Genomic DNA, 25,563 nt, shown 5'->3' with positions numbered 1-25,563 from the left:
CCCATTCGAATCACCTCTTCCTGTGACCTCAGCAGCTCCAACTCCACCAGGTTGTAAAGGGTGCAGCAGACGACAACGATCCGTGACACCCTCTGCGGACTGTATTGCAGGGCTACACCAGACCGGCCAAGGCACTGGGACCTTGTCTTCAGCATCCCAATGGTCTGCTCCACCAACTTGCGAGCTGGAGCATGAGCCTCATTATACTGTCACTCTGCCGCAGTCTGGGGTCGCCGCACAGGTGTCATCAGCCACGGCCTCTGCGGGTAGCCCTTGGCCCCGAGGAGCCATTCTTACAGTTTCTGTGGACCCTGGAAAACTCCAGGGATCTGTGACTGACTGAGGATGTAGGCGTTATGCACAATCCCTGGAAACCGTGCGCACACCGGCAGGATGCGTTTCTGGTGGTCGCATACCAGCTGCACGTTCAGTGAGTGGAGCCCTTTGCAGATGAGTAGTCCACCATGTGTTACAGCCGATTGCACCCTGAATCTGTGGGAATCCCGAGACCTGGGCGCATCCAATCGTTCTTACATCCTGGCTGTCCTGATCCCAGGTGAAATGCACAAAGTTATATGCCCTCGCAAAGGTGGCACCCGTGACCTCATGGATGCATTTGTGGGTGGAGGCTTGAGAGATTCCACAGAGATCACCTGTGGAGCCCTGAAAGGAGCCACTAGCCTAGAAGTGAGTGCTGGGGTTGATTTTCACGGCCACTGGCAGTGGATGCCCTCCATGTCCCTGTGGCGCTAAATCCTGCAGTAAGTGGCAGATGTGACCGACCAGTTCCCTAGACATGCGCAGTCGTCGGCGACACAGGTTCTCGGTCATCCGCCAGAATGAAAGGCAGCGTCTATAGACCCTGGGTGTCACTAGGCACTGACTCGCTGTGGCTCTTGGGCGCGTGTACGGGAGCCCCAGATGCTCCTTCTTCCTGAGGTTGCTGCTCCTGCCTCAGTCAGGAGCCTCAGTCGCTCTCTCTTCCGTCTTCTTCGTGCTCTGTAGGCCATTCAGACATACATCTTGTTTACCAAGCTCCGTGATCCTGATGGACTCGTCCTGCAGGATGAAAGAGAGACACATGGTTAGCATGGGTGTTCTGTTGAAGGATCATGAGCACTCAAAACGCCAACTCTTCTCCGCCGACGCTGCCAGACCTGCTGAGTTTTTCCAGGTATTTCTGTTTTTGTTTTGGATTTCCAGCATCCACAGTTTTTTGTTTTTATATTATTATTTTTTAGTACTAAGAACCTGTCCTGGTTAAGTACAGTGGTCCCTTAACGCTTCCCAGAGAGTGCTGGCCACCACTTGGATGGCCAGAAATTAGTGCGTTGCATGCCTGGCTGAAACCCCACCCACCTCCGCCCCACTCTACCCAACCGATTGGCCGCAGATTTGCCCATTGGGCTGCATGCTGTGCTCTCAGCTCAGGCATTCTCCTAATCCGCGCTGCAAGGCTGCACTGTTAGCTTAAACTGTTGGGGAGATTGGTCCAAACTAGGATGCTGACATTGCAGGAGGCTGTGAGCACCTCCACCAGTTCCATGTCCAGCTTTAGTGAGGAGATTATGCAGCATGTACAGCCATCCACTAAAATGCTCATGAATTTGCAGTCTGTGCTGGAGGTGGTGGGGGGGTGCGCATGGGGGAGGGGGCTGACCTTGCCACCCCATCCCTCCACCACCACTACCTCAAAGGCAGGGCTGCCCTGAACCCACCAACCCACCCCACCCCCTCAGAGTTGCCCTGACGCCCCTGAAGCTTGAAACCCAATAGGCGACCCTGGTGAGCACTGCACAACGTTACTGTGTACTCACCTCCAAGTTCCCCTCAAAGTGCAGCCCGCTAAGTGCACGCTTTTTATGTGCTGTTGTGAAACACATCGCATGCTTTTCTGCTGACGGGGTGGGGACGGGGGAGGGGGGGAACGATCCAGCACGGGGTGACGATTCCGGCGGGCTAGCCTGATAATGATATGCTGATGTATTGCAATGAGGTTCCTGACGTCTCATGGCAGGAAATGCGGCCTGCCGTCGGTGGGCTGAGTGGACAGTCGCAAACTGGTTTCCTACCGCCGTAAAACCGATCGCACCATATTGTCCACTTGCCACCGATCACACACCCGACACCAGCGGACACGGAAAATTCCATCCACTGTTTTCCTCCACTCTTCTGTCAACTTGATCGTAGTCATGTTGCGGAATGCAGCTAAGCAAAAGTCCGGTGTTTCACTACAGGAAGAAGATAAACAATCTTAGAGAGAGTCTGCTTTGGCTAACACTCTTGTAGATCATTAGAGAATGAGAAATCAGCTCCCTTGTGTACTCTTGAGGGCTAAGAAGAAAATTAAGAACTCTTTATCCTTATTTTAAAAAAATGAACTCTTAACTATTGATTGCACGTCGGGTTAATAAACCGTGGAAGTCTGTAATAGGTGCTGCTTACAATTTTTCAGTGGATTTTAAGAAAAAGACAATATTTTGTCAGGCAATCCTTAAATGCCTATTTATTGTGCTAAATACTATAGCTACATGTTGTCTGAGCGTGATTAAACACGTTAATCCTTTTGAACAATGAGCAGCTTTTGAATCTCCTGATCAATTAATCTTCTATTTTTATGGTGGAAAACATGAGATATCATCTGTCCCCTGTCAACTTTAAACCGATGTGTTCTTAATCAAGTGAAATGTTATGCTTCTCAAACTAACCCCATGAGATTGAACTAAAAGCCTTGCAAGATTGCTTTGGCATGTAATATTTTATTATATCGAGAGGAAAACGCAGAAGGGAAAAAAATCCAAAAGAAATAATTATACAACTTTTGACATCTAAAAGCTTCATTTTGGCATGGGCAGGTAGAACAATCCAAACATGAGATTCCTGAATTCCTGATGGTAATTGCCCAGTAATTTCATCTAATGTGTTTATTTTCAGTGGAACATAACTGAAACCTTAACAGAAACTGTACTTGTTTTTAAAGAACAATATTTGCATAACTCAAGTAACCTGCAAATATGACAGCGTATCCAGCAACACTAAAGGTAGATCCAACATCCCAAATACTCGTATTAAAATAAAACAAGATTATACAATTGACATGAAAAGACAAACTGTAAATGCTGGAAATCAGAGCACATTGAAAATGTACAAGTCTGTTAGTAATGTGAGATGGTGCTTTTTAAGTTAAAGCCCTTGAAAAAGAGGTTTGATTGTTAAATTCCGGCCCCCAGCTTTGGAAATTTCCCTAAACTGAGACTTTCCTTCATGCAGTCGAGTAGGTCCATGATTGTGCCTGGCTCATTTCCCATACCTGCTCAACCAATGTCTGGGCTTTACGCTCTCACCTTCTATCACATTGGATTGTGCATTTGCTTGTTTGTCTTCTAATATTTCTGCTGTCTATAGCTTGATCCCTCTTGCAAGGGCAAGAGACAAGGCTGTAATGCTCATGGGCAACTTCAGCCAAAAGTACCAAGTGGATGACCCTACTCAGCCTGCCTCTGAGATTCCTGCTATGATTGATGCCAATGTCAAGCTCATTTACTTAATCCTACATGCAACTAAGTAGACTGGACAGAGACACAATGGGCCCTATCGAAGACCTGTGTTCCCAGAGCTAGATGTTCTCTTGGTCACACCGGTAGTGACACTAACTTCTACTTGATCAATGAAGAAAATTGCCCAGGCCTGTCCTATCCACAAAAAGCAGCATACATCTAATTTGACCAATTACTACTCTATCATCCACTTCCCAATCACCAGCTAATTGATGGAAGAAGTCTTAAATAGTTCTATTGGTGATAGCTACTCATAATAACATACTCAGATCAGGTTCTGTCAGATGCTTTCAATTCCCAATCTTATCTTGGCTGTGATACATATATGAGTGCAATAGCTAAATGCTATTGAGAGTAACTATCTTAATGTCAGGGCAGCATTCGACTGCAATCCAACATTCAATGTAGCTCAATACCACACTCTGAGAGTCCATCAAGGGTTTCCAAAAATAAATTTCAAATCCAATTTGCTCGAAGTTAAAATATTAAAAGTTAATAGAAGTTAAAAATTAGAAGTTAAAAAATGATCTTTTCTGTGCACAGAAGTGATATGTGAACTTTTTTTCTGCAACCCTGCATTTATTTGGAATTCTAGGAAGGTTTTACACCACTGATCCAGGCTGCACAGAGCAACCATGCTGAGGTGTGCCATTACCTGATAGACCAAGGAGCAGATATTGATGTAAGAGACAAGAATGGCAGGTAATATGCTGCATTAATTCAGAATGTGTGTATTTTTTTTTAAAAAGCCTAATCACATAATTTTGGAATATTTAGTTCGTTTTGTTTTACCCTAGTCCCATTCTCAGCCTCCAGCTAATTATATCTTTGCAATAGAATACAATTGCATTCTAAAGCAATATGAGCTTGACTGCACTAAATATGTAGAAATGTAATACAATTTGTGATAACTAAGACAATCTGTTTGGGCATTCACTGTAAACCCTTGAATATTGTGCATCAGTTTGCGATAGGCTGTACGTATCGACTTGTGATAGGCTGTATGTGTCATTGACGTCATGCATCACTGCATCTTCATAGAGCAAGTAGCAAATCACTGTGTTTCCATGACATGCAATGAAACACTGGGGGTGCTTATTTTTTAGCATTGCAGGCAGATTTACATTTCTGCAACTTAAACAAAGACCTCCATTTTGTAATGTGTGTAATTTTTGTAATTGGCCGTTTTATAAAGTTAGTTTTACTTTACAAAATTAAGCTTGTTCTAGATATAATGTGGTTTATAACAAGGTTAAGTAAGTAACTTTGCAAGAATCTGTTTCTAAATCGATGTATCGAAGTGTGCTTAACTTGTTTTTACAGATTGTCTTCGCCAGTAGTAACTAAATTGCAATGTAAGAATGTAAGCATTTTGCATGCAAAAAAAAGTCTTTTAACCTCTCACAATTTTTTTGAAATTAATCTCACGTACCTGCTTTCACCATTACTCAATCCCTTCTCTTTCACCAGAAGACCAACCAATTGTCTCTTCATCCCATTTATACTGTCAGCTTCATTGACCTTCCCTGGTAACTCATTTCACAGCTCTTTTAGCCTTTGGAAAATAGGTACACTGACCCCCTTTCTCACGCCTAACATGCTAATCTTCAAATTTATAGCCATGATGTTTGAAGTAGTTAAAGTATATCTGAATCAGCTTTCTAATTTCCCTTCATGATTTTGAAAACTCTAGTTAGATCACTTTGAAATCTGTTTTCTAACGAAAATTAGCATAACTTCCTTAGCTTTTTCTTATAACCTATATTCCTAGTAACCAGCTGCAAGCTTATAGCTTGCCTGTAAATCCTCTGGAGGTTGATATTTTTCCAGCTATTTGTTGACCACACCTATAGATGAGGTCTAACTGATGTGCCTGATCTCACTACTAATACACCAGTCTACATTGGTTTTCCTGTGATACATAAATCAGAGGATTGAGTTTATTCTGGTGGCCAAATTATACTTCCATTTCAGTCACTCAGCTCATATGTCAGGGCTGATGTTTAAAAAAGCATCCTCAACCTGTTTTGCAACCATGTGGTAGCGAAGCAGGGGCGGTAACAGAGCAAGTGAAGTACGTGATTGGTTAAATGAGTTTTACATTGCCAGATAGCATTACAGGGCAGAGTGGCAAAATGCACATTGAGTAACACAGCCAGAGCAGCATGGGGGGAGGGTAAAAAAGATCTACCTCTCATGCAAACTAATTTTAAAGTACTTTCCTATTTTGATAAAACAATTCCCTGCATATATTGGAGGGAGAATCTGGAAATTTCATATTTTTAAAACATTTGATGAGTAGCTTTTGAAAATGACAAATAATCGAGATTATCTAAATAGGTGTTAATAGGCACACTCATAAAATTCAATAAAAATGCTGTTATTCTGTTATAAATGTGAAACCTGAATAACCATGACAGGCAATAAGAATGAATGGAGCTAAAAGCATTTTAAGATAATGGAAGTTGAATGTTTTAAGGCAACAAGGCATCATTGTGATTGTCATTGTAAAAGTATCATTGTGTAATATTTTACACTAGCTTTCATGCTATCCTACCTATGGTAGAATATTGCCCTATTTCAGTGACAATGCTGCTTTTTAATTTTCAGGATCATCTTATCCCAGCAGTGAATCTGAGAGAAGTATTGCCTCTGGAGTTAAATAACTAAGTAAAAAGGATTGAGCAGTACTGCTTCACAGCCCATCTGGCGACCTGTAAATGTGTTTATGTACCTATAAAGACCCAATTCTTTAGCTCTCTGACAAAATTTACTCACGAAATTAGGAGAATTTAGATCTCCAGAGAAACGAATTGAGTTGTAAACCTGTATTTAAAACCATTTTTAAATGGTTTAAATAAGTTGCAGCACTAATGGAAAACTGTTCTGTTTCAAGATCCTTAGAACCCATTGATGCATTTATATCAGACTGCCGCATTGGAGGAAGCCCTTCCTAGTTGCAGTGCTGTTACATAAATCAGGTGCACCTGATGTTTTACTGGACGGACAGTTTTTCCTCCATCACCAGAGGCGCAATGCCCGTCACCAACAAACTGATGCAGGTCATAATTTTTCTTGATTTTGTTGGTGACTTCTGAACAACTGGTCAATTTTTCATGAGTGCAGCTAGAACTAGGGGCCATAAGTTTAAAAAAAAAAGAAGTCATTAATAAATCCAATAAGGAATTTAGGACGAATTTCTTTTCTCAGCGCTGTTAGAATGTCGAACTTGCTATCATATGGCACAGCTGAGGTGAATAACATAGACGTATTTAAGGACAAGTTGGGGTATGGTAGCATTGTGGATTTGTGTTACTGGACTGGTAATCCAAGGCCTGGCGTCATGATCAAATCCCACCGCAGCAAGTGAGAAATTTAAATTCAATTAATTAATCTGGGAGAAAAAGGTAGCATCAGTAATGGATTGTCGTAAACACCCATTTGGTTCAAGAATGCCCTTTAGGGAAGGAAACCTGCTATTTAGCAGTCTAAAGCTCTCAACATCAATATCTAATTTCTCTAATAGGTTATTTGGTGACTTTCCTTATCAAGAAAGTACTGTCTAAGAGGAGAGGAGGCCTGGGAGAAAGAACATCAGCTGCTAGGCAATTGCAACAGAAGGTGCACAGATAACTGTAAATAATATGGAGCTGGAGGGTTGAAGCTTATAAATTGAATAGAATTGTGACATAAAAGTACAAATACAATTTGATCAATCTGCAAGTCGGAGGATAGAAGCAAGCTGGTATAAAAGCAGACCAAGAATGTGAATAGTTTGGCAAGAAAAGTCTGTATTCAGACTATTAAATGTACATTTCCTCTTAATGTAATATGTTTATGGGATTTGTTTTGACAGGGCCTGCTAACTAAATACATCTTCTAAGCTGAAGTTACGGGCTGCTCCTTTTAATGCTGCCCATTCTTTATGGTTTTTCTTTTCATCCTATTCCCAGAAGGAATTTGAAATACTGAATTTCTGAGGTTAGGACATGATGTGATGCAGCGGCAGAGATAACAGATTCTTCTGTGTTTTGTGCCAACTAGCCAAAGGCATTGTAATTTGCGCGCGCCCCCCCCCCCCCCCCCCCCCACACAGGCCTAACAATAGAATGATATACAGCAAGCATCTATTCATTGCAATACTAACCTTGTAAATTCATATTGGGCAGCATTTAATGCTGAAGAAAGAGGCAGTCACGCAAGCAGAAATCTGACCAATTCAGTTACAGACTCATTCTTAATCTGCTATATGTTGTAATCAGGAATTGTATATTGTTTGTAATTATAAACAGATTGGTCATTCTTATAAGGTTAAAATTCAACTTTTTAAAAAATTTATTCTTTCTTGTGATGTGGGCATCACTGGCAAGGCCAGCATTTGTTACCCATCCCTAATTACCCTTGAGCTGAATGACTTGGTCAGCCATTTCAGAGGGCAGTTAAGAGTCAACTCAGCTCCCGACTCCTTTCCAGCCTTGGTTTAAACATGGACAAAAGAGCTGAACTCCCGAGGTAGGGTGAGAGTGACTGCCCTTGACATCAAGGCAGCATTTGACCGAATGTGGCATCAAGAGCCCGAACAAAACTGGAGTCAGTTGGAATCAGGGGAAAAATTCTCCACTGGTTAGAGTCATACCTAGCACAAGGGAAGATGGTTGTGGTTGTTGGAGGTCAATCATCTTAATCCCAGGACATCACTGCAGGAGCTCATGAGGGCAGTGTCCTAGGCCCAACCATCTTCAGTTACTTCATCAATGACCTTCCTCCATTATAAGGTCAGAAGTGGGGATGTTCGCTGATGATTGCACAATGTTCAGCACCATTTGCGACTCCTCAGATACTGAAGCAGCCCATGTCCAAATGCAGCAAGACCTGGACAATATCTAGGCTTGGGCGGACAAGTGACAAGTAATATTCACACCACACAAGTGTCAGGCAATATCCATCTCCAACAAGAGAGAATCTACCCGTCGACCTAGTTGCTCAATGGCATTACCATCACTGAATCCCCCACTGTCAACATCCTGGGGGCTACCATTGACCAGAAACTGAACTGGACTAGCCATGGCTACAAGACCAGGTCAGAGGCTAGGAATCCTGCGATGAGTAACTCACTTCCTGACTCCCCATAGCCTGTCCACCATCTACAAAGCACAAGTCAGGAGTGTGATGGAATACACCCCACTTGCCTGGCTGAAGGCAGCTCCCACAACACTCAAGAGGCTTGACACCGTCCAGGACAAAGCAGCCCGCTTGATTGGCACCACGTCCACAAACATTCACTCCCTCCACCACCGACACATAGTAGCAGCAATGTGCACTATCTACAAGATGCACTGCAGGAACTCACCAATGCTTCTTTGACAGCACCTTCCCAATCCACGACCACTGCGATCCAGAAGGACAAGGGCAGCAGACAGATTGGAACCACCTGGAAGTTCCCCTCCAAGACAATCAGCCTCCTGACTTGGAAATATATCACCGTTCCTTCACTGTCATTGGGTCAAGCTCTGGAACTCCCTAACAGCACTGTGAGTGTATCTACACTATGTGGACTGCAGCGGTTCAAGAAGGCAGCTCACCACCACCTTCTCGTGGGCAACTAAGGATGGGCAATAAATGCTGGCTCAGCCAGTGAAGCCCACATCCCATGAATGAATAAAAAAAAACACATTGCAATGGACTCTGGAATCACATGTAGGCCTGACCACATAAGGTTGGCAGATTTCCTTCCCTGAAGGACATTAGTGAACTAGGTGGGTTCATGGTCACAATCACTGATAATGGTTAATAATTGCATTTAAATTCCACTAGCTGTACTGGCGTGATTTGAACCCATGTACCCAGGGGATTAACCTGGGCCTCTCATTTACTAATCCAGTCATATGTCCACTGCACCACTATCTCCCCATATAAATTTATATGCAACTCTTCACTAGATAACAAATATAGTAAACCTGATGCCTTCAGTTATTTAACCTTTTCCTGGATGATTCCAAATGTATTTGCAAAGGTGGATTAGATTAGTGTTATACAACCTCCTTGTCTTCATGGCACAAATAGGTGCTTTGTCATGGAGCATTGGGGGCCACCTATAAACTTCAAATTCATTTGTTCAGTAATTTATATTATTTCCAATTGCTCAGATCAAGGAATCTTGGTTTTCTGATTCAGAACTTATTCACCAATGACACAACTGTGTTACAGTCAGTCTACAATCTTCCCAAAATTCACACAAGGCAAGCCAACAGATAGAAATAAGCCAATAGAACTTTGTTGCCTGGAATTCAAGACAGGGTTGGGCTACATATGGCAACAATAGCTTAAACCAGACTCCCACTGCTTTCATGTAATGCCATCTGGATGTTGGTACACGAACAGCTACAGATGAATGTTGAGTTATCCAGAAAAGAGCAGTGTAGTGCACAAAATTACCAGTGGTTGGGAATAGCAGAACAACAGGAGAGTTAGAGTAACCCAAAAGGTTAATTATTAACTGATTGCTGTAGTATGATTAACTTGCTTGTATTAGACACAGTACTTTCTGGATATAAATTCTGAGAAAAGAAGCAAATAGGGAATTGAAACAAGGATGAAAGAGAGAGAGAAATGGTTTGGAGTTTGAGGGAACTTTATGGTTGAAAAGCAGAAAAGTGTTTGAAAAGAAAGTGCAACGAACTAAAGTTTTAAGAATGGAGGAATTGATTTCCTTTTACAAAAAGGAAAAAGTAATCTTTCCTTACAACTTTGCCCTTGCACATCTAAGAGAATGGGTGATGAGATATTCTCAAGCTTTTATTGCTACCTTCCCATCGAGTGCTAAGTGGTGTGTTATATATATACTGGTAGGTCTTTTCTTGGCACTAGCCTTTTGGGCGTTGGAAACTTGCTGCGGAACATGTTGGACCTCTCGTTGTTGCGGTGTTTTGAAGCACCAAACTGGTGTGTCATTGTTGCTCCTTGGAATAAGAACTTTTTAATCTCCCAACCTCGGACGGCCCGCTTCTACCCAAAATCCACAAACAGGACTGTCCCGGCAGACCAACCATGTCAGCCTGTTCCTGCCCCACGGAACTCATTTACTGCTATCTTGGCTCCATTCTCTCTCCCCTTGTCCAGTCTCTTCCCACCCACATTTACGATTCCTCTCACGCCCTACATCATATCAACAATTTCCAGTTACTGGCCCCAACCGCCTCCTCTTCACCATGGACGTTCAATCCCTCTACACCTCCATCCCCCACCAGGATGGTCTGAGGGCTCTCCACTTCTTCCTCGAACAGAGGCCCGAACAATCCCCCGTCCACTACTACTCTCCTCTGTCTGGCTGAACTTGTTCTCTCACTGAACAATTTCTCTTTAAACTTGTCTCACTTCCTCCAAATAAAAGGTGTGGCTTTGGGTACCCACATGGGCCCCAGTTATGCCTGCCTCTTTATGAGGTATGTGGACCATTCCTTATTCCAGTCCTACTCAGGCCCCCTCCCACAACTCTTTCTCCGGTACATCAATGACTGCTTAGGTGCCACTTCATGCTCTCGTCTGGATCTGGAAAAATTTATTAATTTTGCTTCCAATATCCACCCCTCCATCATTTTCACGTGGTCCATCACTGACACTTCCCTTCCCTTCCTTGACCTCTCTGTCTCAATTTCTGGTGATAGACTGTCCACCAATATTCATTACAAACCCACCGACTCCCACAGCTACCTTGACTACAGCTCCTCACATAAGGAGTCCTATAAGGACTCCATCCCATTCTCTCAGTTCCTTCGCCTCCGTCGCATCTGTTCTGATGACGCCACTTTCAAAACAGTTCCTCTGACATGTCTTCATTCTTCCTTAACTGAGTGTTTCCACTCACGGTGGTTGACAGCGCCCTCAACCGTATCCGGCCCATTTCCCGTGCATCCGCCCTCACACCTTCCTCTCCCTCCCAGAACCATGATAGGGTCCCCCTTGTCCTCGCTTATCACCTCACAGCCTCTGCATTCAAAGGACCATTCTCCGCTATTTCTGCCAACTTCAGCATGATGCCACTACCAAACACAACTTCCCTTCACCCCCCCCCCCCCCGGCGTCTTTCTGCAGGGATTGTTCCCTCTGGGACACCCTGGTGCACTCCTCCATCATCCCCTACACCTCAACCCCCTCCCACGGCACCTTCCCATGCAACCACAAAAGGTGCAACACCTGGCCCTTTACTTCCCCCTTCCTCACCGTCCAAGGGCCCAAACACTCCTTTCAAGTGAAGCAGCATTTCACTTGCACTTCCCTCAATTTAGTCTACTGCATTCGCTGCTCCCCAAGCGGTCTCCTCTACATTGGAGAGACCAAACGCAGACTGGGTGACCACTTTGCGGAACACCTTCAGTCTGTGCGCAAGCATGACCCAGACCTCCCTGTCGCTTGCCATTTCGACACACCACCCTGCTCACATGCCCACATGTCTGTCCTTGGCCTGCTGCAGTGTTCCAGTGAAGCTCAACACAAACTGGAGGAACAGCACCTCATCTTCCAACTAGGCACTTTACAGTCTTCCGGACTTAATATTGAGTTCAACAATTTCAGATCATGAACTCTCTCCTCCATCCCCACCCCCTTTCTGATCCCCCACTTTTCCAATAATTTATCTTTTTTTTACAACTATATTTTTTTTCTTTTCCTACCTATTTTTAAGTTTATTTCGATCTATTGTTTCATCTCCACCTTTTAGCCCATTTCAGTCCTTTCACCCACCCCACCCGCACTAGGGCCATCTGCCACTAGCTTGTCCTGCTTGCTACCCTTAATGTCCCCATTAGCACATCCTTTAGATAATATCACCACCGTTAACACCCCTTTGTCCTTTTGTCTATGACATCTTTGGTAGTCTCTTCTTGGCCTCCACCTATCACTGGCCCCCTATCCAGCTTTACCTGTCCCACCCCCTTCTACTAGCTTATATTTCATCTCATTTCTATATGTCTTAGTTCTGATGAAGGGTCATACGGACTTGAAACGTCAATTGTATCCCTCTCCGCAGATGCTGTCAGACCTGCTGAGTTTTTCCAGGTATTTTTGTTTTTGTTCAAGAACTTTTTAATGTTGCCTGTTTAGGCAGAAAGTAACTGTAACCCTATAGTATAAAGGTAACCAAATAATCTAACCGTTATCACATTTACCCATTTTTAAAACTCCATCCTAAGCACTCTATTGGCATTCTTAATCTCATTATATCTTTTGATTAGAGGAATTTTCACATTTTTTCCACTACTGAACATACCTGGAAGAAACTCTTTCTCCTTTTCATGTCAGAGTCTTGTTTGCGCCTCAAAAGTTCTTAATTTGCTTTAATGGCTGTATTGATTCAATACTTGTTTATTGCTTATGGAAGCAGAACTCTTTTATTCCTGGAGAGTATGGAGCAAGAAAAAATTTGTAGTTGTTGTTCAGTTAGAGTAATAGTTGGCCTCCAGTTCCCTCCTTTCTGTTGCCATCTTTCTTAGCAGCCTTTGTTTATTAATACAATGGTCAGAGCTGCTGGGCTGTTTCCTCCCTTGTTCTGTCTAAACTCCAAATATGTCATACGCAAGCTCTTCCTCTTCCTCCACCCTATATCGCCTGTGTTTTGAAATTGGAGGTTAGGTTTTCCCAGCCCTTTGGCGATGGGGTTGGAAACGTGGCAGGTTGCGGGGGGAGGCAGCCAGGAATATGACGGGTAGCCTTGTCAGAACACCTCCCCAGCACGTTCCCAATGTCGGTGAGCTTCCGGCAGGGTTGGGCTGATAGCAGGATCTGCTGCCTGCTCCATGAGGTTGGACAGCCAATTAGGGTGATTATGGCTTTAATTAAAAATGATTTTGCAGTATCATCAGAACTTGCCCACTAGTAGAGCAGACCTTCTCGCTGCACGCAGAGGTCACCAGCTTGTTTGAGATGGCCTCCCTGCAGCATTCGAGGGGTCCAACGTCGGGCCGAAAAGCTCCATGCCCAAATAATGGGACTGCATGGATGAAAAGTCGTAATCATGGCTACGTCCAACCCTGTGGAAGGGTATTTCCCCCAACCACCGTCCCTGCCACCCCCTCCCCCTCCCCTTCCCTGATGTCCCTACTGGTTTCAAGAGCCCTTCCATGTTGGTCCATGATGGCGCCTCCATGTGGAGGGGCCTCCATGATCTCCAACCTGCCTTAGTAGTGTCCTTCTCTCCTGGTGGAGCTGCTGAGGCTCCAAAGCTGCCAACCCTTTGATTTGATTTCCAGCCATGGGAGCCTGTCTGCCGTCCTTAATAAGATGTTAAACGTGCAGGTGGCCAATTTGGAGGAGCATGACTAATTCATGCCTTCAGGCAGTTCTGCTAAATGTCGGAGTACGTTTGTAAAACAGGTGGTGGATCCTTAATTATGTCACAAAAGTATAATAATTCTCATAATATTATAGTGATTATTTTAAAAGTAGGTTAATAGTGGGGGTTTGGATATTTTCTGTGTGTTTGTGTTTGGGATTTAATTGAATTAAAGACAGCTGGTCTGGAGGCTTTGATTCATGAAAGGCTTGAAATGCTAAATACGTAAACATGGCTGGAGTTTTAGAATGTGAGGTGAGAAGAATGCATTTTTACATAATTCAGGGTAGTTTGAATTTCATGGTAGGATGTTACACCTAGCCAGAGAAGTGAGGGCAAGCAGTGTGTTTATTTTTCCCAAAGGTTACTGACAATATTAGCACCACGAAAAGATTTATATTATTAGAAAAGTATAGTTTCAAAGACATATGGGAACAATGGAATTTGCATTAAAAGGGAGAAACATGTATAAAGGAGATGAGGCTATGTGTTAGGAAAGCATTGTAAGATCTACTAGAAGTGTGAAAAGCCTCCAGTAGTTGTGCATTAAGCTGCTGTCTACAGAAACTGAAGCTGGGAAAAGCTACTTTGAATTCTACTGTCCAGGGTATTGTGTTAACTGGCTGGAATCTATTTAAAATCCAATTATTTGTTTACTGTTGCCTTAACGGGGGTGGAACTGGAAACCAGATTAATTAGGGTTTTTGGGAGTTATTATAGTAGTAATTTGTAGACCTATGTATGTGCTTGAAACCTTTTCTTTTGCTAATAAATGTTTAATTTAGTTTTGTAAAAAATCTCTAGAGTCTTGGCGGACTTATTACTACTGAATTCAGGGCAAGTATCTCAAAGTAAAATATTAATTTCAAAATCGTTGTGACGCATGATCAAGTTCCCCTCATGGATTTGATCCGCCTGGCACACATCGTTTGCCGAGTCATAACAATTAGCACATGCAAAGAACCTGTGAACTATTTCAGGCAGTCACCAGCACCCAAACCACCTGTTTCCATCGCAGATCGAGCAAAGGTTTTAGCACAGAAAGATGGCAGGTTTTTACGTCAGAAAAATGGCTTCTCCCACACAGCAGTTCCTTTGCCCCAACCCCATTCCAAACACCTTTCCCACTTTGCCTTACAGCTTCCATGTTTTTAAAGCTCAGGTTCAGCTTCACCTAATAATTATCTCCTGATTTACCTCGTCACTGCTTTTACCATGTCCAGCTCAGTATTACAATTATGGATCTTAGTAATGCACCTTGGTGTCATTTAAAAAAAAACACAAAATAGGTAGTGTAATGCACAACAAATATTTTTGAGTCTCGTGATTATCACTAAAACTAATCATTTTAATTGAATGATGTGCTCATATCGTTTGAGTGATTCACAATATTCTCATTTCTTTACCCCGCCCTAGGACTGCTGTAATGTTGGCCTGTGAGAACGGTAGTGGAAACGCTGTCGAAATGCTGGTCAAGAGGGGTGCCAACTTGAAGTTAGTAGACGCATTGGGTCATGATGCGCTTCATTACTACAAACTCTCAGGAAATGCCGATGTCCTAAAATTCCTTCAGGCTACCCTTAAAAAGGTCTCCGAGGATGCTGGTACGTGCCCTATCTGCTTAGAATTAAGGAAACCTTTGGACTTATTTCCACTTGACACTATCCTGTTGCAGATCAATGTTCTAGAAATATGAAGCATAATTTAAAAATATCTCACTTCCTGCATTTAACATAACTCTGTCATTAAAAAGAAACTTTCCTGTTGTTAGTAGTGCCTCTAAATTGAGCTATTTAGGAATAAGAAAGAAAACAAATTTGCAATCACTATGTATAGGTTGAAATATATGCAATGCGCTTAGTGCTGTTTTAGCACAAATTATTTACTTCATCTGCTCTATAGCCTTAATGATCAAATGAAAGTTGCACATTGAATGATAAGTGAGAAGCTGCCAAAGGAATTGAATGCAAAATGGTGAAATAGACATTTGCTGTACACTCAGTAACAACTACAGGATGATAATCTGTCTGGTATTAGGTTTGCTGCATAGTAATTTCAAAGGAAAGAAAGGACTTGCATTTATATAAGGCTTCTGATGACCTCGGGACGTCCCTAAGCCCTAACCGCCAGTTAAATACTTCTGAAGTGTAGTCACTGTTATAATGCAGGGAAAAGCAGCGGCCAACTTACACGTAATAGCCCACAAACAGTAATGAAATTGAAGATCAGATAATAGCTTATAACTAGCCCATTTTTCAGGCACTAATTATTGTACTAGCACTCCATAATGACAGATAGGAAGTGCATGCAAATATCTAGTCAGTTGTGTGCTGCGGGCAATATTGGTGAAGAAAAAGCTGTGCATAGCCCATGCTTGAAATAAGCTTTAGTCCCCATTGCATTTGAAGGTAAGGGGTGCAATGTCAGTTTGACCGACCCCCGCAGTGTACCCTGAAGCAAAACCATACGTCTGTTACAGTGAAGCTGAGCTTTTGAAATTTATTTTTCTCAATACGGAGCTCAGAAAAGCAGGGGGTCTCCTGCTGAGTCCACGTTTGATGAACATGGGCTGCAGGTTTGCCCCTTATCCTGGCCTTTGATTTCCCAATGGATGACATCCGATCACCTACCCCTTCCCCTGCCCCAGCTTCCTAATTCCTGATAAGCAAGGGGGTGAAAGTTTATCGGGGATTGTGGAGTTGAGGTTACAATCAGATCAGCCATGATCTTATTGAATGGCGGAGCAGGCTCGAGGGGCCTACTCCTCCTAGTTTGTATATTCATACGTCTCACCCCTGGACTCCTATCTCCACTGACCACCCCCCACCAAAACCAAAGAGGCCATTCCAACCTCCTATTTCCAGTGCTCCACCCTACCCCAGATTTAAAGAATGTAGGCTGCCGCTTCCCTCCTGTATCCTCCGTTTCCCAATGATGGAAGTACCCCAGGCCCCACCAATCAGGTGCAGGGAATATACTCTTGCATACACCCAAGCTTCTATCCCATTCTCTTTTTTTAAAGAAAGGAAGGTGAAACGCAGGAGTTTGTGACTTTTATAACTGCAAAATCTATATTCCTGAGAAACAAAAAGTCTCCTCATATTGTAAAATTGCTAGGAACTTCTTAATAGTTAAAATTTAAAAGTGATAAAGGTATAATTGTGTCTGGAACACATTGGCTCACATCTTCCAGTCTCCAGATGATCAGAAACGGATGTACTCCAGAGGAAGCACTGTGGGACCCCTGCAAAGCCCCAATGCAAAAACTCCATAGGAAAGTTTCAACTTCCGACAGGCAGTTCCCCAGTTTCCAGGACTCTCTGTGAAGCTTTTCAACTTTGAGTTAGAATCGGGACTTGGAGGGTTCCAACTTGCTCACCTGGATAGTTACCCAGAAAATGTTAGGCAGAAAAAAACCATTTCCAACTGCTGGGCAACTGACCAACCCCTCCTCCCCCCCGCCGACTACCCCATGACTGCCACTGCCACCCACCCGTGACTCCCCCCAGGCACTCTGAGCAGATCCTTTGACTCCTCCCCCACCAGGCCAGGACCTTTTGATTGCCCTGACCTTCCATTTCCCTGCCTCTGTTTTCCACCACACCCTCCCTCCTCTCGGAAGTCTCCATCTTCTGCACTCCCCACCCCCCCACCCCACACCAGCCCTCTATCTTCCACGTCCTCAGCGCCTCCATCGTCCCCGCCCTCTGCATTCTGAAGAGGCCCAGTTTGGAAGTCAGACCAGAAATGCAAAGCCTTGTCTTAGTGCAATAAAAATAGGAGCAGAGCGGCAATCCGAAGGTGATTGCCAGTCCTTGGACGATTCAACCCATTTAAGCCTGTATTTTGCTGCCCCCTGGTGGCTCCCATTAAATAGAGGACAAATATGAGATTATACAGGGCAGAATTTTGCACTCGGATTGCGTGCGGGCCCCACCAGCTCGGCGACGGGTGGACAGCCAACCCCCGCCACCGAAACGGGGCCCCCTGCCATTTTGAGTGGGCAGGCCAATTAAGGCCCGCCCAGCGGCCTGCCCAACAAGAAGCGCTATGCAGTTCCTGTGAGCGGTGGGGTGGGGGGGTGGGGAGGGAATCCCCAGCTGTCAAAGTGCACTCTTCCGCGCATGCGTGCAAAAGTGCTGTCTCAGGGAGATTAGTGACAGTGTACAAAAGTTAAAAAATAGAGAAATATAAATATTATTAACATGTCCCCCGCAAATCGCCGATGGGAAAATTCTGGCCACAATGTCCTACTTTTTTTACAATAATGGGCTGAATTTTCTGGCTGACGCGCGGGTGGCGGAGCCCGCACGTCAGCATTTAAACTATCGTGCGTTGACATCGCACGAGTGTCCCGACGTCAGCACGCAGCATCGCGATGTTTAGGTCGGCGGGCGCACTATGCAGCGCTCGCCATTAATTAAAGGCCTTGTTAAGGCCATTAAGTCAGCAACTGACGAGGATTTTGAGGACCCCGTGTGACCTTCGACTCAGCGCACGGGCCCAACGGGCAGGCGGGTAAATGATTTTTTGGACGAGGTTTGATTTCGGATTTTAAAAAGTATAACAAAGGTTTTGTGTACTTTATTAACATGTCCCATCTCGTGTGACATTTTCACATGAGAGGGACATGCTAATGATTTTTTAATTTTTCTATCTTTAACCTTTCGCAACCTTTCAGCGATCTCCCTGAGGCACCGCTTAGCATCAGGGAGATGCGCGCTCTTTCACGCGCATGCGCGCTCTCGCAGTTGGGGGATTCCCCCCGCCCACACGAAATGCATGCTTCCCTCCGGACGTCATGCTGGGCAGGCCTTAATTGGCCCGCCCACGTAAAATGGCAGCGGGGCCCATTTCGGCGGCGGCAATCGGCTCCCCGCCCGCTGGAGATTGGGTCGGGCCCGCCCGCCCGACCAGGGCAAAATTCAGCCCAATAATTATAATTAGAAAATGAAAAATGTAAGGCCTTAGCAAGCTGTTCAAGCACAAGTCAGAAAGGATGGATTTAGTATTTGACAGTTGCGGTTTGAACTTTGCGGTCACAGTATCTAAGAATGACCGAAGTAGGCCACTCGGCCCCTCGGCCATTCTTCCCATCGAATTCATTAGAACGTGCTATTTTGTATTTATATTTACCTGTGTTTGTTCCATATCTTGATCCTTACCTAACAAAAATCTATAGACCACAGTCTTGAAAATTTTAATGTACCCCCCCCCCCACTTGATTTCTCAAACATATAAATTTATATTTTCAAAGCAATCATTTGATAATGTTTTGGAGCTTTTATCTGATCAACTTCTTACCTGCCAGCAGCTGTGGAAGCAGTTTATAACCTGCTCCAATTGGACTTATTGAATATCATTGATTTCATAAATTAGTCTCAACAGTGAACGAGGTGTTCTGGTCTTCTATCTTTCTCTGTTGCTAGTACTGGTAGGTCTTGTGATTTAGTTATGCACACACTCTATTTGCCCGATTCCTTTTGTTTTTTTTTTTGCTGTTAACTACTCTGTTTGAGTAAGCCCAATGATGCAGAAAGGAAACTTGATCAGTGCTTCATTAAAATTATCTCTTGGAAGTTCAGATCGCTCTAAATGCTCTTCCCTCTTGACAACTAAGGGGGGAAAATAATCTTTTCCTGTATCTCTTTTATTACGCGTGGAAAAAAAAAACATTCATTCCCTGGATGTGATCGTCACTGACTAGGTTGACGTTTATTGCCCAACCCTAATTGTCCTTGAGAAGAAGGTGGACAGCGGCCTTCTGCTCCATGTGGTGGAAGCACTCATACAATGCTGTTCGGTCGGGAGTTCCAGGATTTGGGTGTGTGATTTAGGAATGGTGGTGTTCCAAATGTACCTGCTGTCCTTGTCCTTGAAATATAAATGAAGTGCTAATTAAGCACTACAAGTACTTTCTAGCTAAGCGGTTCTATTTAGTTTGAGTAGAAGTATCTTAACGCAATCATGCTCTGTAGTGAGCATTCCCCTTCCCTAACAACTCCCATAAAGCCAGTTCAGAAGAACATTTGAGGAATGAATCTATGTCATAAGTATTGTTTCCAGTTTCTAATATAATTAATTGGTGAGCCCCAAGTCTGAATATGATTTTTATATTTTGTAAAATGTTTCCTAAGGCATGTGCGCACTTGTTTTTTTGGGTGGAGGGAAATTAGAATAGGGAGAAAATAAACATTTCTCTATTCATGGATTCTTCTAATTCAGATCTGGGCTCTCTCTTCAGTGGAATCGCTGGAAGGCTTCTGGAAAAAAGATGGTTGAAATAAAAGCTTTGAAATGAAGTTGCAATAAAGAGGTTTAGATCTGCATTGAATGATTTTTATAACTTAGTGGTTAATTCACCAATAGTATGTTTATACATTAAACATATCCCATGAATTTTTTAAAGCTTTAAATATATTTAATTATGACAATGCTGTACTGTTAAAGTTATAAAGATTATTCTAAATAATTTTAAAGCACACAGTGAAGTCTATTAAATTCAAAAATGATCAAAATTATGCATAGTTATATTTAAACTTATCATCAGGTCAATTCAGTAGTTGAAAATTTTAGGAATGGTGCTGGTTCATAACTTAGCAGCCAGTCAGGTTTCCTTAGCAACAAGAATAGCCTAGTATGACATGTTCTCAGTAACAAAGTGTGAAGTCTGATGATCTACAATAGTCACACAGGGCCCACTGTAAATGGGCAATGTATTTGAAAACTGAGGTTGGGAATTAAGACCAGAGTAATTTCATCATGGTCTAACACGAATTAGAATTATTATTTATAGACTTCAAATAAATTATTATAAATTACTTAGTTCTCACTGGTGCTTGTATTATTATGCATTAATTTTCTGTTTTTTCTCTTTCTGTTTTCTACTTCAAAATAGATATGAAATCAGCACAGACATCAAAACAGGTAAAGTTATGTTTGTGATTAACATGTTGGATTACTTAAAAACAGCCTAATGATTTCTGCACTGTAGTTTTAAACATATTTCAAGCTAGGGCTTCAATAACCATATCAGGTACTTAGCTTGAAAATCACCCTTTATACCAATGCTGTTCCTATAAGCAGTCTTAATTACAAATTTTTAACCATTTTTATGAGAATGAGTTGCTGAAATATATTAATTACTCTTTTCTAATAACTTCATTTTCTTCTACACTGAGCTGGTGTCCTTCAGTCCTTGAGACAGATGGCCAAGATTTCTTAATAGCAGTTACTGTAATTCCAGCAATGAATTGCGCTTTGCCAGTTTTATTAAGATAATAAAGATTTTCCTGACATTCCAAATGATGAAATAGAACCAACAAGAGGAAAAACATACTTGACCTCATCCTCACCACTCTGCCTGGTGCAGATGCATCTGTTTGTGATCTGTTTGATCAGTAAGAGTGATCACCATACAGTCATTGTGGAGACAAAGTCTCGTCTTCACATTGAGGATACCCTCCATTGTGTTGTTTGGCACTACCACCATGCTAAATGGAGTAGATGTTGAGCAGATCGAGCAACTGAAGACTGGGCATCCATGAGGTGCTGTGGGCCTTCAGCTGCAACAGAATTATACTTGACCACAATCTGTAACCTCATGGCCTGGTATATCCCCTGCCTGGCATACCGAAAAATGAGGTGTCAATCCTATGAAACTACAACACAGGACTGCTTGCATGACAAATAGCATAAGCAGCAAATGATAGACAGAGCTAAGCGATCCCACAACTAATGGATCAGATCTAAGCTATGCAGTCCTGCCACTTACAGCCATGAATGGTAGTGGACAATTAAACAACCCACTGGAGGAGGAGGTTGCACAAATATCCCCATCCTCAATGATGGAGGAGCCCAGCTCATCAGTGAAAAAGTTGAGGCTGAAGAATTTGCAACAACCTTCAGCCAGAAGTGTTGAGTACATGATCCATTTCAGCCTTTTCCTGAGGTCCCCAGCATCACAGATGCCAGTCTTCAGCCAATTTGATTCACTCCACGTGATATCAAGAAATGGCTGAAGGCACTGGATACTGCAAAGGCTATGGGCCCTGACAATATTCCAGCAATAGTACTGAAGACTTCTGCTCCAGACCTTGCCATGCCCCGAGCCAAGCTGTTCCAGTACAGCTCAACACTGGCATCTACCCAGCAATGTGGAAAATTGCCCAGGTATGTTCTGTACACAAAAAGCAGGATAAATCCAAGCCGGCCAGTTACCCTCCCATCAGTCAAATCTTGATCATCAGTGGAGTGATGGAAGGGGTCATCAACAGTGCTATCAAGCGGCACTTGCTTAGCAATAACCTGTTCATTGATGCCCAGTTTGGGTTCTGCCAGTGTCACCCAGCTTCTGACCTCATTACAGCCTTGGTTCAAACATGGACAAAAGAGCTGAACTCCCGAGTTGAGGTGAGAGTGACTGCCCTTGATATCAAGGTAGCATTTGACTGAGTGTGGCATCAAGGAATCCTAGCTAAACTGGGGTCAATGGGAATTGGGGAAAACTCTTCGCTGGTTGGAGTCATACCTAACATAAAGGACGTTGGTTGTGGTTGTTGGAGGTCAATCTTCTCAGTTCCAGGACAGGAGTTCCTCGGGATAGTGTCCTAGGCCTAACCATCTTCAGCTGCTCCATCAATGACCTTCCTTCCATCATAAGATCAGCTGTGGGGATGTTCACTGATGATTGCACAATCTTCAGCACCATCCGCGACTCCTCAGATACTGAAGCAGTCCATGTCTAAATGCAGCCAGACCTGAACAATATCCAGGCTTCGGTTGACAGTGGCAAGTCAGTGACAGTTGACATGCCACAAAAGTGCCAGGCAATGACCATCTCCAACAAGGGAGAATCTAACCCTTGACATTCGATGGCATTACCATCACTGAATCACCCACTATCAAAATCCTGGGGGTTACCATTGACCAGAAACTGAACTAGACTAACCAGATAAATAGTGTGGCTACAAGAGCAGGTCAGAGGCTAGGAATCCTGCGATGAGTAACCCACCTCCTGACTCCCCAAAGCCTCTCCAGCATCTACAAGGCACAAGTCAGGAGTGTGATGGAATACTCTCCACTTGCCTGGATGAGTGCAGCTCCAACAACACTCAAGAAGTTTGACACCAACCAGGACAAAGCAGCCTGCTTGATTGGCATCTCATCTACAAACATTCATCCCTCCACCACCGGTGCACAGTGGCAGCAGTGTGTACCATCTACTAGATGCACTGCAGGAATTCACCAAGGCCCTTTAGATAGCACCTTCCAAACCCATGACCACTACTATCTAGAAGGACAAGGGAAGCAGATAGATGGGAACAGCACCACCTGTAAGTCCCCTACAAGCCACTCACCATCCTGACTTGGAAATATATCGCTGTTCCTTCATTGTCACTGGGTCAAAATCCTGGGGCAGGTTTTTCTGGTCGGCAAGCAGGGTCGGGGCCCACTTGCCAGCGTGTAAAATGATGCGGGGATGTGCGCGCAACGAACTGTCAACGGCCTGTTCAGGCCATTAAAAAACTAATTAACCTGATTGTCGGACCTGCCCATCCAACCTTAAAGTTGGCAGGCAGGCCGGGAGCCCTGGCAGGCCTCGAAAAAAGCATGAAACCTCATCCACAGGCAGGATGAGGTTTCATGAGGGTATTTAAATTTTTAAGAAAGGGTTCAATAAAACTTATGGACATGTCCCAACTCATGTGACAGTGTCACAGAATCACACAGTGCAGAAGAGGCCCTTCAGCCCATCAAGTCTGCACCGACACATGAGAAACACCTGACCTATCTACCTAACCCCATTTACCAGCACTTGGTCCATAGCCTTGAATGTTATGATGTGCCAAGTGCTCATTCAGGTACATTTTAAAGGATGTGAGGCAACCCGCCTCCACCACTCTGCCAGGCAGCACATTCCAGACCGTCATCACCCTCTGGGTAAAAAAGTTTTTCCTCACATCCCCCCTGAACCTCCTGCCCCTCACCTTGAACTTATGTCCCCTTGTGACTGACCCTTCAACGAAGGGAAACAGCTGTTTCCTATCCACCCTGTCTATGCCCCTCATAATCTTGTACACTTCAATCAGGTCGCTCCTCAGTCTTCTCTGCTCCAACGAAAACAACCCAAGTCTATCCAACCTCTCTTCATAACGTAAATGTTTCATCCCAGGCAACATCCTGGTGAATCTCCTCTGCACCCCCTCCATTACTTTTGTAATCTATGCCTCGATTGAGAAAGGCAAGTGTCCCATATGCCTTTTTCACCATCCCACTAATATGCCCCTCTGCCTGCAGAGATCTATGGACACACACGCCAAGGTCCCTTTGTTCCTAGTGTCATGCCGTTCATTGAATACTTCCTTGTCAAATTGCTCCTTCCAAAGTGTATCACCTCACACTTTTTAAGGTTAAATTCCATCTGCCACTTATCTGCCCATTTGACCATCCCGTCTATATCTACCTGTAGCCCAAGACACTCAACCTCACTTAACCACCTGGCCAATCTTTGTGTCATCTGCAAACTTACTAATCCTGCCCCCCACAGAGTCACCTATGTCGTTTATATAAATGACAAATAATAGGGGACCGAGCACAGATCCCTGTGGTACACCACTGGACACAAGCTTCTGTCATCACCCTCTGTCTCCTACAGCTAAGCCAATTTTGGATCCACCTTATTATGTGCATTTGCCTTCTTTATAAGTCTCCCATGTGGGACCTTGTCAAAGGCTTTGCTGAAATCCATATAAACTACATCAACTGCACTACCTTCATCTACACATGAGGGGACATAGAAACATAGAAAATAGGAGCAGGAGTAGACCATTCGTACCTTTGAGCCTGCTCTGCCATTTATCATGATCATGGTTGATCATCCAACTCAATAGCCTACTCCCACTTTCTCCCCATTTCCTTTGAAGCCTTTCACCCCAAGGGCTATATCTAACTCCTTCTTGAAAACATACAATGTTTTGGCCTCAACTACTTTCTGTGGTAGCGAATTCCACAGGTTCACCACTCTCTGGGTGAAAAAATTTCTGCTCATCTCAGTCCTAAATGGTCTACCCCATATCCTCAGGCTGTGACCCCTAGTTCTGGACTCCCCCAGCATCGGGAACATCCTTCCTACATCTACCCTGTCTAGTCCTGTTAGAATTTTATACGTTTCTATGAGGTCCCCCCTCATTCTTCTGAACTCCAGCGAATATAATCCTAACCGGCTCAATCTCTCCTCATATGTCAGTCCCACCATCCCAGGAATCAGTCTGGTAAACCTTCGCTGCACTTCCTTTCATGGCAGGGAAAAATTTTAAACATGTTTATTAAAAGTTTTAAATCGGAGGTGATCTCCCTGAGGCAGCATTTTGCCTCAGGGAGACCTATGCGCTCTTCTGTGCGCATGTGCAAAAGAGCGCACTCCTGGGCATATCACCATTTAGTAAGTCCAGAGAGGTTTGATACAGATACTTTGGTAAGTATGTAGATTACAGATCCTATATTACACAGGAGTTTAACCAACGAAAGGAGAGCAACTGACCATTAAAAAGAGCATTATTCGATTTCCAGTTGTTCACCCTCAGTCCACCTGTTCCTTTCAACTAGCGTCCCATCCCTAAACTCCCTTTTCACTTTAAGGTGCTTGAATATTGAATCTTCCCAGCTATGTGCCCACTT

General features: G+C 43.7%; 1 protein-coding gene across 5 annotated transcripts in view; it reads left to right on the top strand.

Moving 5' to 3' along the window:
- rai14 (retinoic acid induced 14) overlaps positions 1-25,563 on the top strand; it is a 249,163-nt gene that overhangs the window by 183,781 nt on the left and 39,819 nt on the right. For all 5 annotated transcript variants that reach the window (XM_078551693.1, XM_078551675.1, XM_078551684.1 and 2 more), the window contains 3 exons: positions 4,153-4,259; positions 15,301-15,488; positions 20,783-20,811. In XM_078551693.1, the coding sequence (XP_078407819.1) occupies positions 4,153-4,259; positions 15,301-15,488; positions 20,783-20,811 (324 nt within the window). The remainder of the gene's footprint in view (positions 1-4,152; positions 4,260-15,300; positions 15,489-20,782; positions 20,812-25,563) is intronic.

The sequence above is a fragment of the Cetorhinus maximus genome, chromosome 1 (genome assembly GCF_964194155.1).
Source record: "Cetorhinus maximus chromosome 1, sCetMax3.hap1.1, whole genome shotgun sequence".
Lineage (NCBI taxonomy): Eukaryota > Metazoa > Chordata > Chondrichthyes > Lamniformes > Cetorhinidae > Cetorhinus > Cetorhinus maximus.
This window is presented reverse-complemented; position numbering and strand designations above follow the sequence as displayed.